We start from the raw sequence: 21,984 nt of genomic DNA on the forward strand, positions 1-21,984 counted from the left end.
CTACAGATTTAATGCAATGCCCATCAAAATCCCAGCAAAATTCTTCACAGATGTCAAAAGAATGGTATTCAACTTCATATAGAAAAGCAAAAAAACCCAGGGTAGCTAAAACAATCCTGTACAATAAAAGAATTTCTGGAGGCATCATAATCCCTGACTTCAAACTCCACTACAGAGCTACAGTACTGAAAACAGCCTGATATTGGCATAAAAACAGACAGGAGAAACAATGGAACCGAATCAAAGACCTGGATATTAATCCACACATTTTCAAACACTTGATTTTTGACAAAGAAGCAAAAAATATCAAATGGAAAAAAGAAAGCATATTTAACAAATGGTGCTGGCATAACTAAATATCAATATGTAGAAGAATGAAAATAGACCCATATCTATCACCATGCACAAAACTCAAGTCCAAATGAATCAAAGACTTCAACATAAAGCTAGCTACACTGAACCTCATAGAAGGTGGGAAGTACACTTGAACACACTGGCACAGGAGACCACTTCCTAAATAGAACCCCAATAACACAGACACTGAGAGAAACTATTAATAAATGGGACCTCCAGAAACTGAAAAGCTTCTGTAAAGCAAAGGACATGGTCAACAAGACAAAATGATAGCCTACAGAATGGGAAAAGATCTTCAACCCCACATTAGACAGAGGTCTGATCTCCAAAATATACAAAGAACTCAAGAAATTGGTTATCAAAAGAACAAATAATCCATTTAAAAAAATGGAGTACAAAGATCCTCCTGCCTCTGCCTCCTGAGTGCTGGGATTAAAGGCGTGCGCCACCACAGACCATCCTGGTCTACAGAGCAAGTTCCAGGACAGGCTCCAAAGCCGCAGAGAAACCCTGTCTCGAAAAACAAAAACAAAAACAAAAAAATGGAGTACAGACCTAAACAGAGAATTCTCAACAGAGGAATCTCAAATGGCTGAAAGACACTTAAGGAAATGTTCAACATTCTTAGTCATCAGAGAAATGCAAATCAAAACAACCCTGAGATTCCATCTTACATCTATAAGACTGGCTGAGATAAAAAACACTGATGACAATTTATGCTGGAGTGGCTGTGTGGTAAAGGGAACATTCCTGCATTGCTGGTGGGAGTACAAGCTGGTACAGACCCTTTGGATGTCACTATGGCGATTTCTCAGAAAATTAGGAAACAACCTTCCTCAAGACCCAGCAGTACCACTTTTGGGTATATATCCAAAGGATGCTCAATTGTGCCACAAGGACATGTGTTCAACTGTGTTTATAGCAGCTTTGTTTGTCATAGCCAGAACCTGGAAACAACCTAAATGCCCCTCGACTAAAGAATGGATAAGGAAAATGTACATTTACACAATGGAGTACTACACAGCAGAAAAAAAAATAACGGCATCTTGAAATTTGCAGGCAAATGGATGAAGCTAGAAAAAATCATTTTGAGTGAGGTAACCCAGACCCAGAAAGACAATTACCACATGTACTCACTCATAAGTTGTTTTTAAACATAAAGCAAAGAAAACCAGCCTACAAATCACAATCCCAGAGAACTTAGACAACAATGTGGACATTAAGAGAGACTTACATAGATCTAATCTACATGGGAAGTAGGAAAAGACAAGATCTCCTGAGTAAATTGGGAGCATGGGGACCTTGGGAAAGGGTTGAAGGGGAGAGGCAGGAAGGGGAGCAGAGAAAAATGTAGAGCTCAATAAAAATCAATAAAAAAAAAAAGATCCCTCCTGCCTCTGCCCCCTGATGCTTCTCATTTTTATGTAAAGGATTAAATCTTGGCTAAATTTTTTTTTTTTTTTTGGTTTTTTGAAACAGGGTTTCTCTGTGGTTTTGGAGCCTGTCCTGGAACTAGCTCTTGTAGACCAGGCTGGTCTCGAACTCACAGAGATCCGCCTGCCTCTGCCTCCCAAGTGCTGGGATTAAAGGCATGCGCCACCATTGCCCTTGGCTAAATAAATATTTTATATTACAGGATGTAGCACATCTTCAACATTTTCAGAGTTCATCAGTGTTTTAAAATCTTTATTATTTATTTTATTGGGGGCATCATACACTCCATGGTGAAAGTATGTGGAGGTTGGTGGACAGCTTGCAGGACTTTTTCTAACCATCTGGGTTCCAGGGATCAAACTGAGGTCGTTTATTGTTTGTTTGAGACAGAGTCTCACTTTGTAGCTCTGGCTGGCTTGCAGCTCACTATTTAAACTAGGCTGTCCTGGAACTCGAGAAATCTGCTTGCCTCTGCCTCCCTAGTGGACATGGCTTTAATCCCACACCCTGCCTCCAAGCTGACTTTTAACTGATGGTCAGTCTCCTAAATGCCGAGTTTATGGGCAGCAGCATCATGCCCTGGCTTCCAGGTTGTGTTTTTAATGAAATGCTTGGTTTTATGACTTAAGTTCAATACTATATAATATATTTGGATTAAAAAGTTAATTGAAAGTTAAATTTAAAAAGTTTGTTATTTTAGTACAGGGGATTAAACTCAGTTTCTTACGTGTCTCAGGCAAGCACTGTACCAGCTGAGCTGTATCTCAAGTCCTGGGAAGTTTCATCTGTTTATTTTTATTTTTTTTAAACATTTATTTATTTATTACGTATACAATATTCTGTCTGTATGCCTGAAGGCCAGAAGAGGGCGCCAGACCTCCCTACAGATGGTTGTGAGCCACCATGTGGTTGCTGGGAATTGAACTCAGGACCTTTGGAAGAGCAGACAATGCTCTTAACCACTGAGCCATCTCTCCAACCCTCATCTGTTTATTTTTGTGCGAATGGTATGTGTGCATGCATGAGTGTGTCTGTATGTCTGTATGTGTGTATGTATGTGTGTGTACACACAAGCATGCATGTCAAAGCATTGTGGTAAGCATGGGATGTCTGAGAAAAATTTTGTCTTTCCTCCTCTTCTGCTGCGGGTCTGTGGATTTAACATAGGCTATTAGACTTGTGTACAAAGTGCTTTTCTCCCAGCCATCTTGTCAGCCAGAAAGTTACTTTAAAGAATTATTTTTATTTATGTGCAGATACATTTATCTGTGTGTGCACATGTATGCAGATATCTATGAAGGCCAGAAGTGAGTATTGGATTCCTTAGAGATGGAGTTACAAGTGGTTGTGAACTGCTGGACATGGATTCTCGGGTCAAAACTCAGGTCCTGTGATGAGCAATGCACACTTTTAACCACTGAGCCATCTCTCTAGGCTCCGTGTGTGTGTGTGTGTGTGTGTGTGTGTAAGTCAATTTATATTTAGTTGTTACTGGTTTTTATTTTTTAGAGACAGGATTTCTCTGTGTAACAGCTCTTGACTATTCTGGAACTCACTTTTGTAGACCAGGCTGGCCTGAACTCACAAGAAATCTACCTGCCTCTGCCTCCTGAGTGCTAGGATTAAAGGCAAGTTTACGTTTTTGAGTTAGGCCATATTCGTAGCTAGCCTGGGTCACATACTGCCCCACATTCCCACAAGGTATTCAGTATGCACTTTGTTGTCAGTATCTCAGCTAAGCTTTTTATGCTATTTCTGGTGTTTTGTAGTAATCAACTATAAATGTTTCCTTTTGTGAATTTTGCTTTCTATCCTCATATGAATTTATTCTAAGACAAGTTGAGACTGAGAAAATGGCTTTTATATTTGGGACAAACCAAACCAATTTGTCAAACAAACTATTGATATCGTTTGGTTTTTACTTTTAGCTAAGCATGGTGGCTTTCAACTATGATCCCAGTATTCTTAAGACTGAGACAGGAGAAGCTTGAGTTCAAGGCTAGCCCGAGTTATATGGAGGCCCTGTATCTAACCATATTAACAAAATGAAAGTAAATTAAACAACATTTGGAAATTAGGATTTTAAATCTGAATTGATTTAGAATGTTAATTTTGTAGGTAAAATTTTAATTTAGTAATTAACCAAATTCTTCATTTAAGTTGTGAAAACATCATCAATTAAAAATTTTACATGTTCTACAAATTGTATCTATATTCTCTGGCACAAAAGTTTATCTTCTATGCTCTCAGCTTTCACATTTCATTTAAGGTGATCAGTTGCCTTTCATCTCTTTTATAGTCATCCTTTCTATTTTTTAGTTGGAATTTACCATGCAAGAAGCTGTCCAGTGTCTGCATGCTCTAGAAGAGTACTGCCCTTCTAAAGATGATTACAGCAAGCTCTGTCTGCTCCTCACTCTGCCTCGTCTGACCAATCACGCTGAATTTAAGGACTGGAATCCCAGCACTGCACGAGTTCATTGCTTTGAAGAGGTCTGTGTCATGGTCGCAGAGTTCATCCCTGCCGACAGGAAGCTAAGCGAGGCTGGTTTTAAAGCAAGTAACAATCGCTTATTCCAGCTCGTAATGAAGGGCTTACTTTATGAATGCTGTGTAGAGTTTTGTCAGAGTAAAGCAACGGGTGAAGAAATTACAGAAAGTGAAGTACTTCTTGGCATTGACCTTTTATGTGGCAACGGTTGTGATGATTTAGATCTGAGTTTATTATCTTGGCTTCAGAATCTCCCTTCTTCAGTCTTTTCTTGTGCATTTGAACAGAAAATGCTTAATATTCATGTTGACAAACTCCTGAAACCTACAAAAGCTGCGTATGCTGATCTCTTGACTCCTCTTATCAGCAAGCTTTCTCCTTACCCATCGTCACCAATGAGAAGACCTCAGTCAGCTGATGCCTATATGACTCGCTCCCTGAACCCTGCCCTAGATGGCCTCACGTGTGGATTAACCAGCCACGATAAGAGAATCTCAGATCTTGGGAACAAAACTTCTCCAATGTCACACTCCTTTGCTAACTTCCATTATCCAGGAGTACAAAACCTTAGCAGAAGCCTCATGCTTGAGAATACAGAATGCCACAGTATCTATGAAGAATCTCCTGAACGGTAGGCATTTGCTCATAAAACTTAGGAAATTGCCAGTTCTAAGTAGTCTGTAGTGTGCATGCAAATGCTCTTGGTGTTCAGTACTTTATAGTTTTAAGAATTTTAAGTTTACATTTAAAGTTAGCTTATAAAGTAATGGGTTTCATGGTGGCACACATGTTTATACATGCCATTATTACTTGGTTCTGATTTGTCTCCTTCTCTGTGCCCCCATCCCCTGCCCACTTCTGACTGGCTCCTCCTCTTCCCTCAGACCCTTTTACATTTTCATGCACGTGTGTTCCATTTCCCTCTCTTTTCTCCCTCTCCTTAAGATACCTTCCTCCCCTGTCAAGTTTCATGACCTAAACATACACCATATTCATAAATATAGTTTTAAATATAGGTCCTTCATATGATAGAAAATGAGGTATTTGTCTTTCTGGTCTGGTTTATTTCATCTAATACAATCATTTCATTTCCTGTGTATCCATTTTCATACAGATGTCATTATTTCATTTTCTTTATGATGGGTTAAAATCTCATTGTGAACTCCAACTTGCCAGGCAAGTTTGGGGGATAACCAATTGCTATCTTATAGGCCCCGTATATTGGAGGGAATACATGCCTGGTACTAAGCCTATGACTGGGAAGGTTCTAGGCCCTAGAGGAGAGTATATTACAGGTGTTTTGCTAAATGGACGTCCAATCAAAATGCCCTCTACATATTTATATTTACACTCATAGAAGAGTGCTGCTCTTAGCCTGGGTCAGAAAAGCTTCTTTTAGCAGAGGATGACAGTTATATAGTCAAAGTACTGAGAATAAATGATTGTTGAGTGCTTAGTTCTAAAGGAAACATCTGTACCTCCTTTAGGGCCCAGCAAACATCCACAAAGGTGTGTGTGTGTTGGGGGGGGGGGATGAGTTATTAAGTTAATGGTGGAGAGGAGCATCTTGAACACTTTTCTGGAAGTGGCATGGCCATTCCAAACACCAGCTCATGGCAGTTGTGGTTACCTGCACAAAAAGAGACCTGGGGTTAGGAGGGGGACTGGTTGAGGAGAAGCAAGTCAGCAGGAGAGGGAAAGGAATAAGAGAGGTAATTGGGGCTGGAGATGATCACTGGCATTCTATATAACATTATCAGAAATAAAAATTATCAAAAAGTATATTATATAATGTAAAGGAATAAATAAAGTGGCCATAAAACATCCCACTGTGTGTATGCTGTACATTTTTCTTTACCCACTCGTTTGCTGGTAGTCACCCAGGTCTGCTCATCTCCTCACTGTTGTGAATTGTACAGTGTGCAGAAACATGGCTGTGCAGGTATCTCTGTGATGTGTGGACTAGGAACTTTTGGTACATCCTTGTGAGTAGTATGGATGGGTTACCTGGTAGTTATAGTTCTAGCTTTTTGAGAAAACTCCATCTTGGTTCCCGTAGTGGCCACAGAAGTTCATATTCTCACCAGCAATGAATTATGGGTTCTTCCTTCCCCACTTTCGTGCCAGCTTTAGTCATTGTTTGTTTTCTTGATGATAGACATTCTAACTGGAGATGAGGTAGAATCTCAAACAGTTTTAATTTGCATTTCCCTGATTATTAAGGACATTGAACACTTTGTATAATATTTATTGACTATTTGAATGTCTTGTTTTAAGAATTATCTGTTCAGTTATTAGCTCATTTATTGATTTGATGAGGTTTTTTCTTTAGTGTTTAATTTTTGCAGCTTCTTCTATATTCTAGATATTATTCCCTTGTTTGATTTATAGTTGGAAGAACTTTTTCCCAGTCTCTGTGCTCTGCAGAAGCTGTTTAATTTCATGTAACCTCCTTTTTCTAGTTCTTGAGATTATTTTCTGTGTGGTTAGAGACCTTTTTCAAGTCTTTGCTCCTGTATATATCGTATTATGTTTTGCCTATTTGTTTTCCTTTAAATGTTTCAAATTGTATATCAGGGCTTTGATCCACTTTGAATTGGTCTTTGTGCAGGATGAGACATGGATTTCTAAATTCATCTAAATGTGAAAATCCAGTTTCCCCAAAGCCATTGATAAAGAGGATGTCTTTTATCCAACATATGTTGGCACCTTTGCCAAAAATTAGGTAGCTATAGCTAAGTGGGTTTATTTCTGGGTCTTCTGTTTTCTGTCTAGTTTCATGCTGATACCATGCTTTTTTAAAAAAAAAAAAAACATAGTTCTCTGTGTAGTGGCACTTACTTTATCATGGTTGTTAGTAATTTATAGAAGTCTGGTAACGAATATTCTTATACATGCACACATAGTAGTCAGAAGGAGAAGCTCCTAGGCAAAGGTTGCCTTTGTGACAATGACTGTCTAATGTTTCCTTCCTGATCCCTACAACTGTGTTTCGATATATCTGCTGCTTAGAGAGATCAGTGCTGTGTAATTTAACTTCTGTAGTTGTGCCCATGGTGTTTTGTAGCAACAGAGAAATTTGTGTATGTGTCTGGTATTCAACATCTTCAGATGACGTTTTTCTTTTCTTCCTCTCTTCTTTTTCCTTCCTTTCCTCCCTCCCTCCTTCCCTCCCTCCCTCCCTCTTTCTTTCCTTTGTTTTCTTTTTCATTTCTCTTTTTTTTTATTTTGAAACAAAGTATGTAGCTTTGGCTGGCCTGGAACTAACTCACTGTGTAGAGCAGGCTGCCTTCAAACTCATGGAGACCACACCTCTGCCTCCTAAGTGCTGGGATTAGAGGTGTACATCACCACACCTGGGTCACTGTTAACATTATTTGAGATTTATGTAAAACAGTTAGTGGGTAGTTCCAGGACAGGCTCCAAAACCACAGAGAGACCCTGTCTCGAAAAACCAAAAAAAAAAAAAAAAAACAGTTCATGGGGTTTTTTTTTTGTTTTTTATTTATTTTTGGTTTTTCGGGACAGGGTTTCTGCATAGCTTTGGAGCCTGTCCAGGAACTAGCTCTTGTAGGCCAGGCTGGCCTTGAACTCACAGAGATCCGCCTGCCTCCTGAGTGCTGGAATTAAAGGCCTATGCCACCACCACCCAGCGCAGTTAGTGTTTTAAAAGAATATTAAGAAAAACCTGACATAAAATTCTCAAATTATTTCAGCAAAAAAGATATTTATTAAAAATATGGAAAGATAGGCTAGGTATGATGGTGCGCGCCTGGAATCTCAGAACTCAGGAGGCAGAGGCAGGTAAATCTCTTGAGTTTGAGGTCAACCTAATTTACACAGCAGGTTTCATGATACACAGGGCTATGCAGAGAAACCCTGTCCCAAAAATATAAATAAAAATATATTAAAGCGCCGGGCAGTGGTGGCGCACGCCTTTAATCCCAGCACTCGGGAGGCAGAGGCAGGCGGATTTCTGTGAGTTCGAGGCCAGCCTGGTCTACAAGAGCTAGTGCCAGGACAGGCTCCAAAGCTACAGAGAAATCCTGTCTCAAAAAACTAAAAAAAAAAAAAAAAAAAAAAAAAATTAAAGAATTTTAAGTAATTTTTTAAAGAAATGGAAAAATCTATTTTGCTTTTATGATCAGTGTAAATAAGCCAAAGAAGTCTCTCACTAAAATCTAAAGTCTTAAAACTCTAAAGAAACATATGAGAGGGAAAACAAATATTTGAGCAACAAAATCACAGTTCATGTTTCATAAAGAGAATATAGGTATGAAAGCCTGCAGACTGTCTAGTTTGTAGATGTATCTGGACCACAAAGGATGAAAATGAATTTCCCGAAAACACATACTACTGATATTACGTTAGAGACCCTGCTTGACAGTACACGCCTGCAGCTGTGGTGTGTGGGAGCCGAGGATCATGGCAGTACACACCTGCAGCTGTGGTGTGGGGGAGCCGAGGATCATGGCAGTGCACGCCTGCAGCTGTGGTGTGTGGGAGCCGAGGATCATGGCAGTACACGCCTGCAGCTGTGGTGTGTGGGAGCCGAGGATCTCTTGAGCTTAGAAGTTTGAGACCACACAGCAAGGCCCTGTCTCAGAAACAAACACATCCTCTCTAAGCATGTTCTGTATTTTGAAAACATTTTATATAGTTAAGAAAGATACCTAATTTTGTATAATTAATAAACAATAAACCCTTAATACTCTTTTTAATGCAAGAAAAAATTCCTCTAAAATGCATTTTAACCCCATCTCTGCTTTTTCTATTTTTTTTTTTGGAAGAAGCGATACACCTGTTGAGGCCCAGCCGCCTGTCAGCAGTGAACCCACGTGCCAGGGTTCAGGTTTTGAAAAAGAGCCTGCAAATGGAGCACAGAATCCAGTGCCAGCTAAACAAGAAAAAAACGAGGTAATATTTACTGAGTGTAATGTGCCTCAAAGTTGTTCTCTTTGTAAAAGTTAATAGGATTTCTTATATAAAATGTAAAAGACTTTTATATTAGGGAGTAATACAAAGATTTTAGATATTCTCATTATTGGTTCATTTTCTGGTTTCTCTTCAAAGAATTTATAGTATGTTTAGTTGTCATCATGTATTTTATAAGAAGAGCAATTTATTAAAAATCTAAAATGCCATATATTTCATGACTCAATTGAATTTACAGTAAATTTTCATTTTAAAGACATAATCTATATTTTATTTGTGTTTAATGAACAATAAAAATGTATAATAGTGATACTTTTATCTAAATCTAAGATTCCATCTTTTATGTGTTTCTGACAGGAAATTGTACTATGACATAGAATAGAGATTTATGTACTGTTCCACTTACAAGAGGTGTTAAGTTTTTCTTTTCTTTCTTTTTTTAAATGTTTGTTATGGTTTATTTAACATTTATTTTATGTGCATTGGTGTGAAATGCCAGATCCCTAGAAACTGGATCTTCAGACAGTTGTGAGCTGCCATGTGAGTGCTGGGAATTGAACCCGGGTCCTCTGGAAGAGCAGTCAGTGCTTTTAACCACTGAGTCATCTCTCCAGCCCTTAAGCTTTTCTTTTAAAAATTTTTAATTATTGGATTGGTGTGTGTGTGTAGGTCAGAGGAGGCTTTTGTGGGAGTTAGTTCTCTCTGTAACACACTTGGGTTGTCAGGCTTGGACAGTGGGCATCTTTACCCATTCGCCTATCTCTCCAGAACCTACACTTTAGGAGAATGAATGGGAAGTATTGAGATCACTGAACTTAAAACCGGTTTTTACTCATTAAAGAACATTTGGAACCTAGTTTTTAGGCAAATACATGTTTCTGTCTATAGAAATCTATTATATGCTTAGTATTATATATGTTTGATAAAGGTAATCTTTTTTTTTTTTTGGTTTTTCGGTTTTTTGAGACAGGGTTTCTCTATGTAACAGTCTTTGGCTGTCCTGGAACTCTCTTTGTAAACCAGGCTGGCCTCGAACTCACAGAGATCTGCCTGCCTCTGTTTCCCAAGTGCTGGGATTAAAGGCATGTGCCACCTCCATCTGGCTAAGGTTAATATTTACTGAGTATGGGCTGGAGAGATGGCTCAGCGGTTAAGAGCATTGCCTGCTCTTCCAAAGGTCCTGAGTTCAATTCCCGGCAACCACATGGTGGCTCACAACCATCTGTAATGAGGTCTGGTGCCCTCTTCTGGCCTGCAGGCATACACACTGACAGAATATTGTATACATAATAAATAAATAAATATTAAAAAAATATTTACTGAGTAGTAATACAGTTTTCCAAGGCATTTTATTTAAGTAATACCAAATTTATCATTATCTATATGTGTGTTCTCTGACTGTGTGTACCTGTTATAACCATCAGTTGCGTGTCAACCTTGGGCTAGTCAGGAACACACAGTAGCCAGTCATTTCAGTTGATGTTAGAAAGTAAAGGAACTGATAATCTGTGACTGTTATTTTTCAAAGAGCAATGTAACTTTTAAATTGTTGTAGTTGTACTTTTATTCAGCATTTATAGATGATATTATAAAAACATAATTCAGTAATGGTCTGTTATATGTATTGTTTTTCTAATATTTTTAAGCTTCGAGATTCCACTGAACAATTTCAAGAATATTACAGGCAAAGATTGCGCTACCAGCAGCATTTAGAGCAGAAGGAGCAGCAGCGGCAGATATACCAGCAGATGTTACTTGAAGGAGGTGTGAACCAAGAGGACGGTCCTGACCAGCAGCAGAATCTCACAGAACAATTCCTTAGTAGGTCTGTTGAGCCTTGAGCCTCACTGTAAACACGAGAGTCATGTAGAGTACCTGCAGGGGCTGGAGGGCAGGCTCCCAACTAGAGCACATGCTGCTGCTCACAGAAGACCAGGCCAGTTCCAGCACCCACATGGTGGCTCAGAAGGCTCCCCACCAGCGTTAACTCCCTTCTGACCTATTTGGGCACCAAATATGCATGTGCGTACATACGTACATGCAGGCAAACCCATAAAATAAATCTTTAAAAAACATGCAGTAACTGCTACTTTCTCTGTAGTTTGAAATTTTCAAGATTTTAAAAATGTTTTATGTGATGTAGAATTACATAATGTCTTTCAGTTACAAACTCCAGATTTGTCTTTCTTGCCCCAAGTAACCACAGTTGCAGTGTGATGGTTCAGCCCATGGGCTGGAAGCTTGTGGGCTAGGTGGATCCCATTTTACCCAAAGTAGATTAGGATATGGACATTACTTTGTGTCTTTTCTATTGTTTTTAAACTTTAGTATTTTATGCGTACTGTGTTTTGTCTCTATGTATGTCTGTGAACCATGCACATGCCTGGTGTTCACAGAGGCCAGAAAATCATCAGATCCCCTGGACCCACCATGTGGGTGCTGGGAATTGAACCCAGGCCCTCTGGAAAAGCAGCAGTGATCTTAACTGCTGAGCCGTCTCTCCAGCCCATACTTAGTTTCTGTCTGCTCATACATTCTCCCTAGGTGCCATGAAAGTAAATGAGTTCATCTGTTTATGTGCTGTGAGCACTCTACTTATGGCTGTCATTTTATAGTTATTAGTTTTAAACCTTCAGATTCAGCCAGGCATAGTAACATGTTTTTATAGCTGTAGCTATTTGAGAGGCCACGGTGGGATACTCATTTGAGCCTAGGACTTAAGGTTGGAACAGCCTGGACAACAAAATGAGACTTTTTTTTAAAAAAAAAGAAAAAGAAACAAGACAACTTGTAGAGTCTTTTGGATTCAATATTAATTTCTTTTTAAAGTAAATTATCTTTTTTTTTTTTTTTTTTTTTTAGTTTTTCAAATTATGATTTCTCTGTGTAGCTCTGACTATCCTGGAACTCCCTTGAACTCAGAGATCCTCCTGCCTCTGTCTCCTGAGTGCTGGGATTAAAGGTGTCCCTACTATCACCTGACATTGGACTATCTTTTTTAGTGTCTTGGTTATGTCTTAAATTGATGGAGATTATATTTAAAATAAAATTTCCCCTAGATTATATTTGTGCATGTGTTTGTCTTTTCAAGCTTTTAGTCTTGGATATATAAGGAATATTTTAAACTACACTTTTATTTTAAACTGTTTATGTTGTTATTTTTATAGGTCTATTCAAAAGCTTGGTGAATTAAACATTGGAATGGATAATCTTGGCAATGAGGTACCAGTGCCCAACCAACAGTGCACTGGGAGCAAAAGCAGCGAATCCAATAGTTCTTCTGTGGCTAGTTTTAGTACTCCACCCCAAGATTCCAGTCAGAGGTTGATCCACGATACTTCACATATTCACACAAGCACTCCTCGTAATCCTGGATCTACCAATCACATCCCCTTTCTTGAAGAGTCGCCCTGTGGAAGCCAGAAGTAAGTGCTTGAGTGTAAAGCCTGAAATGTTACCACCTTACTGTGGTGCTAGGAACATAAGCTAAGAGCTCACTAGCTCCCCATTTCTCTCTGCCTGCTGCCATTTGTCTCCTTTCTTGTCTGTTTTCCTTCTGTTTCCTTGCAGCAAGACAGTTCCGTTTTTTTATAAACCATCTTATTGAGAGAGTCTGTGGTTTTAGGCTTTATCTTGATTTTTCCCCCTTGTTTTGACATTTTTCAACAGATAAGCTCATAGACCTTTGGGCTACAAGAGGGTGTTTTTTACAACATGTTAGAGTGATTATAGAAGGACAGTTTTGGCAACTGTGAAAAAATTATAGCAGCTAAAGACTTTGCATATTTATATTTTCACCAGTTAGAACATTTTTATCTTCCTATCGCTAGTAAACAAGTGTTAATTAATGCAGTGAGAATAGTCAAGGGCATTTTCTTGCGTTACCATAAAACACTTCTCAAGTAGGTTAATTTAAAAATGTATAACTTCTTTTGACACTTGTGTACTTGTAGGAATTAGCCTTGTAGGAATTGTCATATTTTACTTTTGTAACTGGGATACTGGTTTCAGGCTGTTACACAAATGTTCTTGAGTAGAGATAGGAATTAAATCTTAAAGTTATGCTTTATTTAGAGGGCCTGAGGTCTAAGAAGACAGCAAGTTAGCACCCTGACCTCTACATATAGCATTGCACACACCATAAGTAAATGTAAGAAACAAAACTATTTCATTAGGGTAATTTGTTGTCTCTTTTCTCTCTGGGTCATAGCTCCAGCATTATATCATTCTTGCTTTTATTTACTGGCTTTACACCATTATTTAAAAAACAAAAACAAGACAAAACCAGACCTAGAGAATCCTAGGACTTTCCTCCTTATCTTCCTGAGTTGTTCTTTTCCTTTTCCCTGTGTTAGATCCTCTGTAGCTTTCATGTAGTTCTTTGAAAGAGGATATATGTCAAAAGTAAAATTTCTCTGACTGTGTGTATCTGTTCATGTTACTGTATTTCCCAGTGTTGGTGTAGAATTTGGGATGGTAACCATTTTTCTTCTTCTTCCTTTTCCTCTTCCCCTTCCTCCTCCTCTCCTTCTTTCTTTTTTCTTTCAAGATAGGGTTTCTCTGTGTAACAGCTTTGGCTATCCTAGAACTGACTCTGTAGACCAGGCTGGCCTCGAAACAGAGCTCCGCCTGCCTCTGCCTCCTGAGTGCTGGGGGATCAAAGGCGTGTGTCATCACTGCCTGGAGGTAACCACTTTTCAGTGTTCAGAGCTCTGTGATGTGACCTTTCAGTTTCAGTGCTCTTATGAAGAAGTCTGATGTCCTTTCGATTCTTGATCCTTTGTGTAAGGCCTGTTGCTTTTTCCACTCTGAAATTTTTAGGTCCCTTATTTCCCCCATGTTCTGTAGTTTTGTTCTGTTGAATTCCCCCATGGGTCTTTTAAAACTAGAAACTCAAGATTTAGGAAGTTAGAAAAAGTGCTTAGTAATGTCCTCATCTCTATTTTTTATTGATTTTTTTTCCCCTGATGTGATGCTCTCATTCTCTAAAAATTACTTTAAAAAAGTACTGCATTTTTTTCTGAGATGAAATCCTCTTGTCTGTAAAGAGTGTAATTATGTTTTTAGTTTGGGGACTTTGTTTTTTGAAGCTTTCCTCTTTGCTTGCTAGTTTTAGTCCCTTACTTCTTTGAGGATTTGGAAGCCTCTGAGTGTAATTCCTGAGGGTTTCCTTAAGCTTATTAGACAAGAACTGCGTGTGTTGGTGGTTCATGTGTCTTTGGCTTACAAACCAAGGAGTATTGGAAATACTCTTCTAGGAAGGGATAGCTATCAGTTTTTGTTATTTTTTGTTTTCTTATTTTTTTTTTCCAAGGACAGATAACTTTCCTAAAGAGCAGTCTGTAGGCTTCTGCTTGGGGTAGAGTTTAGCATTGCAGAAGGACTGTGGGACAGGCAGAGAGGCTCTCGCCCTTCACCATACAGTGTGGGAACGTGGCCTTCTTTCCAGCATGGCGTCTCATCTCCCTCCACAGTTCTCCTGATATGATACCATATCAGCCCAGTCCCCAGGGCCTCCATACAGTGGCTTTGAACAGGGTCCCTGAAGATTACTTGCTAAAAAGTAAAATAAAGATGAAAGGTTAAATTAACTTAGTTTCTTTCTTTCTTTCTTTCTTTCTTGCTTTCTTTCTTTCTTTCTTTCTTTCTTTCTTTCTTTCTTTCTTTCTTTTTTTTTTTTTATTATTCCGAGACAGGGTTTCTCTGTAGCTTTGGAGCCTGTCCTGGAACTCCCTTTGTGCACCAGGCTGGCCTCAAACTCACAGAGATCCGCCTGCCTCTGCCTCCGAGTGCTGGGATTAAAGGCGTGCGCCACTACTGCCTGGCTATTAACTTAGTTTCTATTGTGATTTTTAGAGTAAACTTTATTTGAAATCTATTCCCACAGCTCATCAGAACATTCTGTCATTAAGCCATCTCTTGGAGATTCTTCAGGGAATCTATCAAGATCAAAAGGGGACGAGGTAATGTTTTGGAGAAGTTTCTTTCTGTGTGTGTATGTATTGCAAGGATTTTTTTTTTCCTGAGACAGGGTCTTGTGTGTAGCTCTAACTGACCTGGAAATTGCTATGTAGGCCAGGCTAGCCTCAAACCCACAGAAATCTGTCTGCCTCTGCCTCCCGTGTGCTAGGATTAAAGGTGTGCACCATCATGCCCTGCTGCAAAAGATTCTTAATTCAAAGAAAAGCTATAGAAATGGTCATTATTTATCTCAAAGTAGTGGGAGAGATCTCACTGCACTAAATGGAGAGTTTGCCTTAGGAAAGATGTGTGGGATGGCTGGCTCATCACCCAGCCTGAAGAGCTGAGTTCAGTCCCCAGGACCCGCATGGTGGGAATAGAGAACTGACTCCCAGAAGTTGTCTCTGGCCTCCGTATGTGAACTCCCCCAGCTTCCCCTCCCCCCCATAGTTAACTTAAAAATGAAAACACATTTGTGAGTATTCATATTAATGGCCTCACTGAGAACTGTTACTCTCTGAATTTTATGGTGGCTTTGTTTAGATGTTATTGGTGTTTCTGCTGGGCCTTTCATCTCAATGTGTTTTGTGTTTTGGAATCAGGTATCCTTTTCTTACTATTCTTTTTTATTCTAGCTCAGAATTTAGCCTCATAAACAAAGATATTTTCCAGATGCCTATAGGGCAAACAGGAAACAAAGGAAGATGAAGAGTGCTCACCATTTTCCTAAGTGCCCAGGAATATTTGCTCCTTGTACAAAGAAATGCACAATGCCAGTGTTTCCAGTTTCTTTGACCTCAAGAAAAGCTAGCATTTGTTTTTATATGAAGTCTCCTATTAAGCATATTGCTGCATTTAAAAAATGTAAAACACATTGTGGTACGAATAAAATCAACTTACATTATTTCTGCTATAAAGAAACTCTTAATGTTTAGAAGGGTGTTAACCAACCGTCCTCTCCGTTTTCTCTTATCTCCTGCATACTACTCATTTACACGTCCATTTCCTGAATGGACTAAAGTCTGTATGAATAACAGAATTCAGTTAGATAAGAAAATGTAAGTGGTGTTAGTTTTGCCTTTGCTTCCCTAAGGAGGGCGCATTGTTTGAATGCATGAAAGCTTGGGTAGCAAGAGGGAGCGTCCCTTCGCTGCTCACTGTGATTCTTCTTAGCTTTGACCAGAGCTGAAGCGATTGGCATTTTTGTGTCCTTGCCATTGCCAAAGACAAGATTACATAAAGACTGTCAACTTTCCCATCTGGAGATCCATTTTCCTGGTCCAGACAGTCCTGTTCAAGGTAGCAGTGCTGTTTCAAAGGACAAAACAGCAGGAGCTATGGACATTTTTGTCTAGAGTGGCTTCAACTCTCCTCTTTGGGAGAGTGTGGCGGACAGACTGACACTTTAAATAAACACAAATATCAAATATTTTGATTAAAATCATTTTTATAGTTTTAAAAGGACATTCTACAATTTTAGTTTGAAATACTGAAATATTAATTGCCGGAGATAATAGTGAGTTGTTTGTTTTTAACTATAAGTGGGTTAAATTAATAATAGCCTTTTATATTTCTTCTTTTCTTCCTGAGAGAGTAATCTAATTGTGCTGCCCTCTCCGGTCTAGAGCTACTTCTCCTCAGTTTCTCAACTAGCAGCTCATGAATTTCCTATTAGACAAATGACACTGTTGTTTTCACTAGAACTGTATATGTGAGTGGTTGACAGTTAAAGAGAGCTTAATATGGCAATATCTATTCTAATGTTAGAATGTGTTTGCCCGAGGAGTTCAGAAGAGGGCATCAGTTCCCCCTGCACTGGAGGTATGGAATACTGCCATATGGGTACTGGAAACTGAACCTGGGTCCTCTGTAAGAGCAACAAGTGCCCTTAACTGCTGAGCTGTCTCTTCAGACTCTGTATTTTGTCCTAGTCTGACTTTTGTTTAGTAATATTTGTTACCTAAAAGATTACTGGTAGTTACTATGAAATGATCAAACTGGAATAATATGGTTGAAATGAATTAGAGTGGATGAAGGTGACTCAGATTTGTTTTTCCATATATTGACTTTTATATCCATTCTTTCCATAGGATGACAAATCAAAAAAGCAGTTTGTTTGTATTAATACTCTAGAAGACACACAAGCCGTGAGAGCAGTGGCTTTTCATCCAAGTGGTAATTTATATGCCGTTGGCTCAAACTCAAAAACCCTGAGAGTGTGTGCCTATCCTGAAAAAATTGATCCAAGGTAAGAATTGCATCGTTCCTCTTGCCTACGTTTTCAGTTAGCTATGTTGGTTGCTTTTTCTTTCTTCCTTTCTTCTCTCCCCATCCCCCCTTTTGTTTTTGGATTTTTGAGACAGGATTTCTTTGTGTAATAGCTCTGGCTGACCTGGAACTTGCTTTGTAGACTGGGCCAGCCTCGAACTCACAGAGATCCACCTGTCTCTGCCTCTTGAGTGTTGGGATTAAAGACATGCACCACCACTGCCCAGATGGTTGCTTTTTCATATTTGTCATTTATTAATGTTTCAGTTCTTCCTTCTGTTAAAGCTTTATTAATCAGTGCCTTCAGTATTAACTTATCACCTATCATATTTTCGATTATGGCATTTTGTATTAGTAAGTTTCTTATTTCTATGACATCTTTTTTATCTTCAGGGTTCTTATAATCTATTTATTATGCAAAACAAAAATTAGGTAGATTATGGCTCATTACAGACTGAAAAACTAGACTTTTTTTTTTCCTATTGAAGGAGCATTTCACTTGTAGCCTAGGTTGGCCTTGAACCCCAGATCCTTCTGCCTCTTTTTCCTTTGTAGGCATCTGCTGCCATTCCCTGTTCAGAGGAGTTTAAGTTAAACTATAGCAATTGCTGATATTTGGCCATTTAAAACCTACAAAAAGTAAAATTTCATTTGGTTAACCTAACAATATTTTTTACCCTCTTGTTCTAGCAAATTATAGGATTTGAAAACCAGATATATATTCTAAAAGATTTGTCATGAAAATGCTAATATCCATTATTTATAGCTTTGCAGTGGTATATTTGCCTATGGTGTACAAGACACTGGACTGGGTTCAGTCCCCAACACTGCAGAAAATTAGTTTTTGTTTTGATATAACTTCATAGGAATCTACATTAGAACATTTTTGTCAGTTTTTTTTGTTTTGTTTTGTTTTTGTTTTTGTTAAATTGTCTGCTGTGAGTAAGCTAACATTATAGGCCTAGAAGGTGGCTCAGCAGTTAAGAGCACTGGCTTCAGAGGACCTGGGTTGAGTACCAGGTTCCACGTTGCCTCACAACCATCTCTAACTCCAGGAGAACCAATATGCTGACACATAAGACACAGACATAAGGCATAAACATACATGCAGTCAGAACTTTCATACACATAAAGTAAAAAACGAGCATTATAAAGATTATGAGATAATTTGGTAAATTTTTCTGCTGATGGAAATAAACTTGTGTTAATACTCTAGAAGACACACAAGCTTTTAGAACAGCCACTTTTTATCCAAGTGGTAGTTTATATACTATTGGTACTGTTGGCTCAAATGAAAAAACTCCGTGTGTGCCTCTATCTAGGAAAAATTAGTTTTCATATAAAGATACCCAAACACACTACATAAATCTTTAAAAGTTTTAATTATTATAACTACTATGAGATATATTATTTTGCATTTACAAAGCAAATTTTAATGTAATACTTATCTGACAATTTTATACATGTATATAATGTACTTTGATCGTATCCACTCCTCCCCCTTTAACTCTTCCTAGACCTGCTCCTGCCCTGAACATACATCCACCACTCTTCAACTTCCATACACTTTTGCTTTTTGTTTTGCTTTATTTTTCAAGACGGGGTTTCTGTACAGCCCTGGCTGTCCTGTACCTCACTCTGTAGACCAGGCTGGCATCAAACGCAGAGATCTGCCTGCACCTGCCTCCTGAGTGCTGGGATTAAAGCTTTGTGCCACTGCCTTCTGACTTTTTTTTACGTTAAATACACAATGAATCTAGTTAGTATTTTTCACATACATATGAGTATGGGGCCATCCATGGCGCGCACGGATAACCTACCAGTGCCCACATCCCTGAAGAATCCTGACTCTCTGCTTATTACCAATAGCTCCTCAAGTAGCAGTGGAGCTTCATGAGCCCCTCTCTGGTCCGTTGTTGGAATTTTGACTGGCTTGTCCTTTCGCAGGTCTAGAGTAGGTGCCCCAGCTGCTCGGAGTCCGTGAGTGCTATGCCATGTCATGCAGAGGAGGCAGCATTTCATAGCAGTTCCTTTCCAAGGGTCTGCTGGTTGTTTGTTACCAAGTTGTCTGGTTTAGAGCTGAGCACTGGCGCTCTCTTATTCCTAGCACTTTGACCAGCTGTCCATCTCTGTCTTAACTGTTGTCTGCTGCAAAAAGAAACTTTTCCCCTGTAGAATCATTTAAAGATAGATATGAGGTGCAGAGATAGTTCAGTGGTTGAGAGCACTTGATGCTCTTTCAGAGAATCAGCATTCAGTTCCTGGCTCTCATCAGGTGATTCACAACCATCTGTTAACTTCAGTCTCAGGGGGTCTGATACCCGTTCTTGCCTCCAAGGGCACCTGAGTTCACATAGGCAAACATACATGCAGACACACACATGTATACATAAATTAGTAAAAAAAAAAAAAAAGATTAGGGAAAGGGATCAGAGCCCCTGTTAGTTCACAGTGTTAAAATACTTTGTTGCTCATTGTCTGAGTAAATAGAGTGGATGAATGCTCTTGTATGTTTGTAAGCGCAGCACACAATGCAGTGCCTGCAGAGGCCCAAAAGGGTGTCAGGTCCTGGAACTGGAGTCACAAGCAGTTGTTAGCTGAACCCAGGTCCTCCACCAGAACAGCATATACTCACAACCACTGAACTATCTCTCCAGCTCTGCATTACTAAGTAGAAATACTTGAAAAGGAGAAAGGAAAATGTTAGATCAGGGAGTGGATAGCAGGAGTTATGGTGGCACAGCCTGCATTTGTCTGTGTAGAGTTGATGCGATGGTTTGTCCCTGCCCCACCCTGAGCAGCCCTTTCTGACCTATATCTTCTGTCCCCTGGAGCTGTTCTCTGACTTTATTTTGTTGGGGGAAACAATCTTCCTATCTTTTAGAACTCAAAACTTTATTCTATCCCATAATGACTTACATGTAGTGGTCATGGCGTTATCTACCCTAACTAGATTTTTAAACTCTGGAAAGAGATCTTGTCTTTTTTATTTTTATCCATTTTCACCTTTTCTTAAACTGAGCCACATTGTTTATTACTTGTCAATAAATATTGTACTTCCTAGTTTGTATTAGCTTTCTTTTGTTTATTTTTTCTTGGAAAAAACTTCATGAAAAATGGATAAATGGAGATTAAAAAAATATATCCTATTATGTGATCTGAAATGAGAAATTTGTATAATAGTTATAATTTTACATTTTGGTTTAAAATATGGTTTATATTATTTTCTTTTATGATTTTAGAAATCTGATAATCTACTGTAAGTTGGATGTGGTGATTTAACATCAGCATTCTTGAGTCTGAGACAGGAGGATTATTGAGTTGGAAATTCAACCTCTCCCCAAATAAAACTTTGCTGCTGGATGCTGGATATTCTTCTCTTCCTTCCCTTATAAGAATTGCATGTTAAGTAATTTTAAAAATCAAGAAGTTGAAATATCTTTATGTACTATTTCTTTTCAGTGCACATGACATGCCTAAGCAGCCAGTGGTACGATTTAAGAGAAACAAACATCATAAAGGATCCATTTATTGTGTGGCTTGGAGTCCTTGTGGACAGTTATTAGCAACTGGATCAAATGACAAATACGTAAAAGTGCTGCCCTTCAATGCAGAGACTTGTAACGCAACAGGTAGGGCCCGAGTGTGCAGCAGTAGCTGACATGCCAGTGTACCTGTGCGCTTCCCCTGCCGTGTCTTCCTGTTGTTGCTAGTAAAATCTCAGAACATCATCTTGAGGAATTCATTTTTTTGTTCTGATTATTCCACTCCAGTGAGGTATTATTCTTTTAAATAAAAGTCTTACACATAGCCAAATGGCATATGAATTTTAGAAAAACAGTAAGGTGAAAATAATTTTTTTCTGGACTAGGGATGTAGCTGAGTGGTAGGCCACTTGTACAGTGTACAGAAGTATTTGCACGCGCGTGTGCATGCACACACACACACATACACACACACGAGACAGTGACAGAAACAGAGACAGACAACCTTTAAATAACTACCATAATTGAACTAGTGGATATTTTCTAGAGTTTATCTGTCCTTTTTGTTTGAAATAAAAGACAGGGAGGTACTGGGTGGTGGTTGCACATGCTTTTAATCCCTGCTCTCAGGAGGCAGAAGCAGGAGGATCTGCATGAGTCTGAGGCCGGCTGGTTACCATGAGCAAGTTCCACGATAGCCACTGCAGTTTCACAGAGAAATCCTGTCTTGAGAAACTAAAACCAAAACAAAACAAAGGGCAGAGAGGCAATGAACTTTCTGTAGCTCTGCTTTAGGGACAGTAATAACTAAATCAGTACATTGATTTCTTGAAGTTTCATGTTCAATAAATGAACTATGTCAATCCCTAAGTTCAAATATAAACCATACTACACTATTTTGAAGATGAGTTTTTTAGGTTAGCTTACAAGATGTTGGGTTTCCCTTTGGTGTGCCATGCTTTGCTCTGATGCTGCTGTATTATCCTTGGCCAGTGCTTAGGCAGCTTTAGCATCCTCCTCACACAGTAAGTTGAGCAGCATTTTTTTGTTTTTAAT

At 38.9% G+C, this 21,984-nt stretch overlaps 1 protein-coding gene across 5 annotated transcripts in view; it reads left to right on the forward strand.

Moving 5' to 3' along the window:
• Wdr47 (WD repeat domain 47) overlaps positions 1-21,984 on the forward strand; it is a 52,927-nt gene that overhangs the window by 20,247 nt on the left and 10,696 nt on the right. For 3 of the 5 annotated variants that reach the window (XM_050120984.1, XM_050120981.1, XM_050120985.1), the window contains exons 5-11: positions 4,108-4,910; positions 9,070-9,196; positions 10,861-11,039; positions 12,382-12,639; positions 15,102-15,177; positions 17,266-17,423; positions 20,906-21,075. In XM_050120984.1, the coding sequence (XP_049976941.1) occupies positions 4,108-4,910; positions 9,070-9,196; positions 10,861-11,039; positions 12,382-12,639; positions 15,102-15,177; positions 17,266-17,423; positions 20,906-21,075 (1,771 nt within the window). The remainder of the gene's footprint in view (positions 1-4,107; positions 4,911-9,069; positions 9,197-10,860; positions 11,040-12,381; positions 12,640-15,101; positions 15,178-17,265; positions 17,424-20,905; positions 21,076-21,984) is intronic. The other 2 variants (XM_050120982.1, XM_050120986.1) reach the window with 1 other exon arrangement.

The sequence above is a fragment of the Alexandromys fortis genome, unplaced genomic scaffold (genome assembly GCF_014885135.2).
Source record: "Alexandromys fortis isolate MF-2015 unplaced genomic scaffold, M_Fortis_MF-2015_v1.1 scaffold_176, whole genome shotgun sequence".
Lineage (NCBI taxonomy): Eukaryota > Metazoa > Chordata > Mammalia > Rodentia > Cricetidae > Alexandromys > Alexandromys fortis.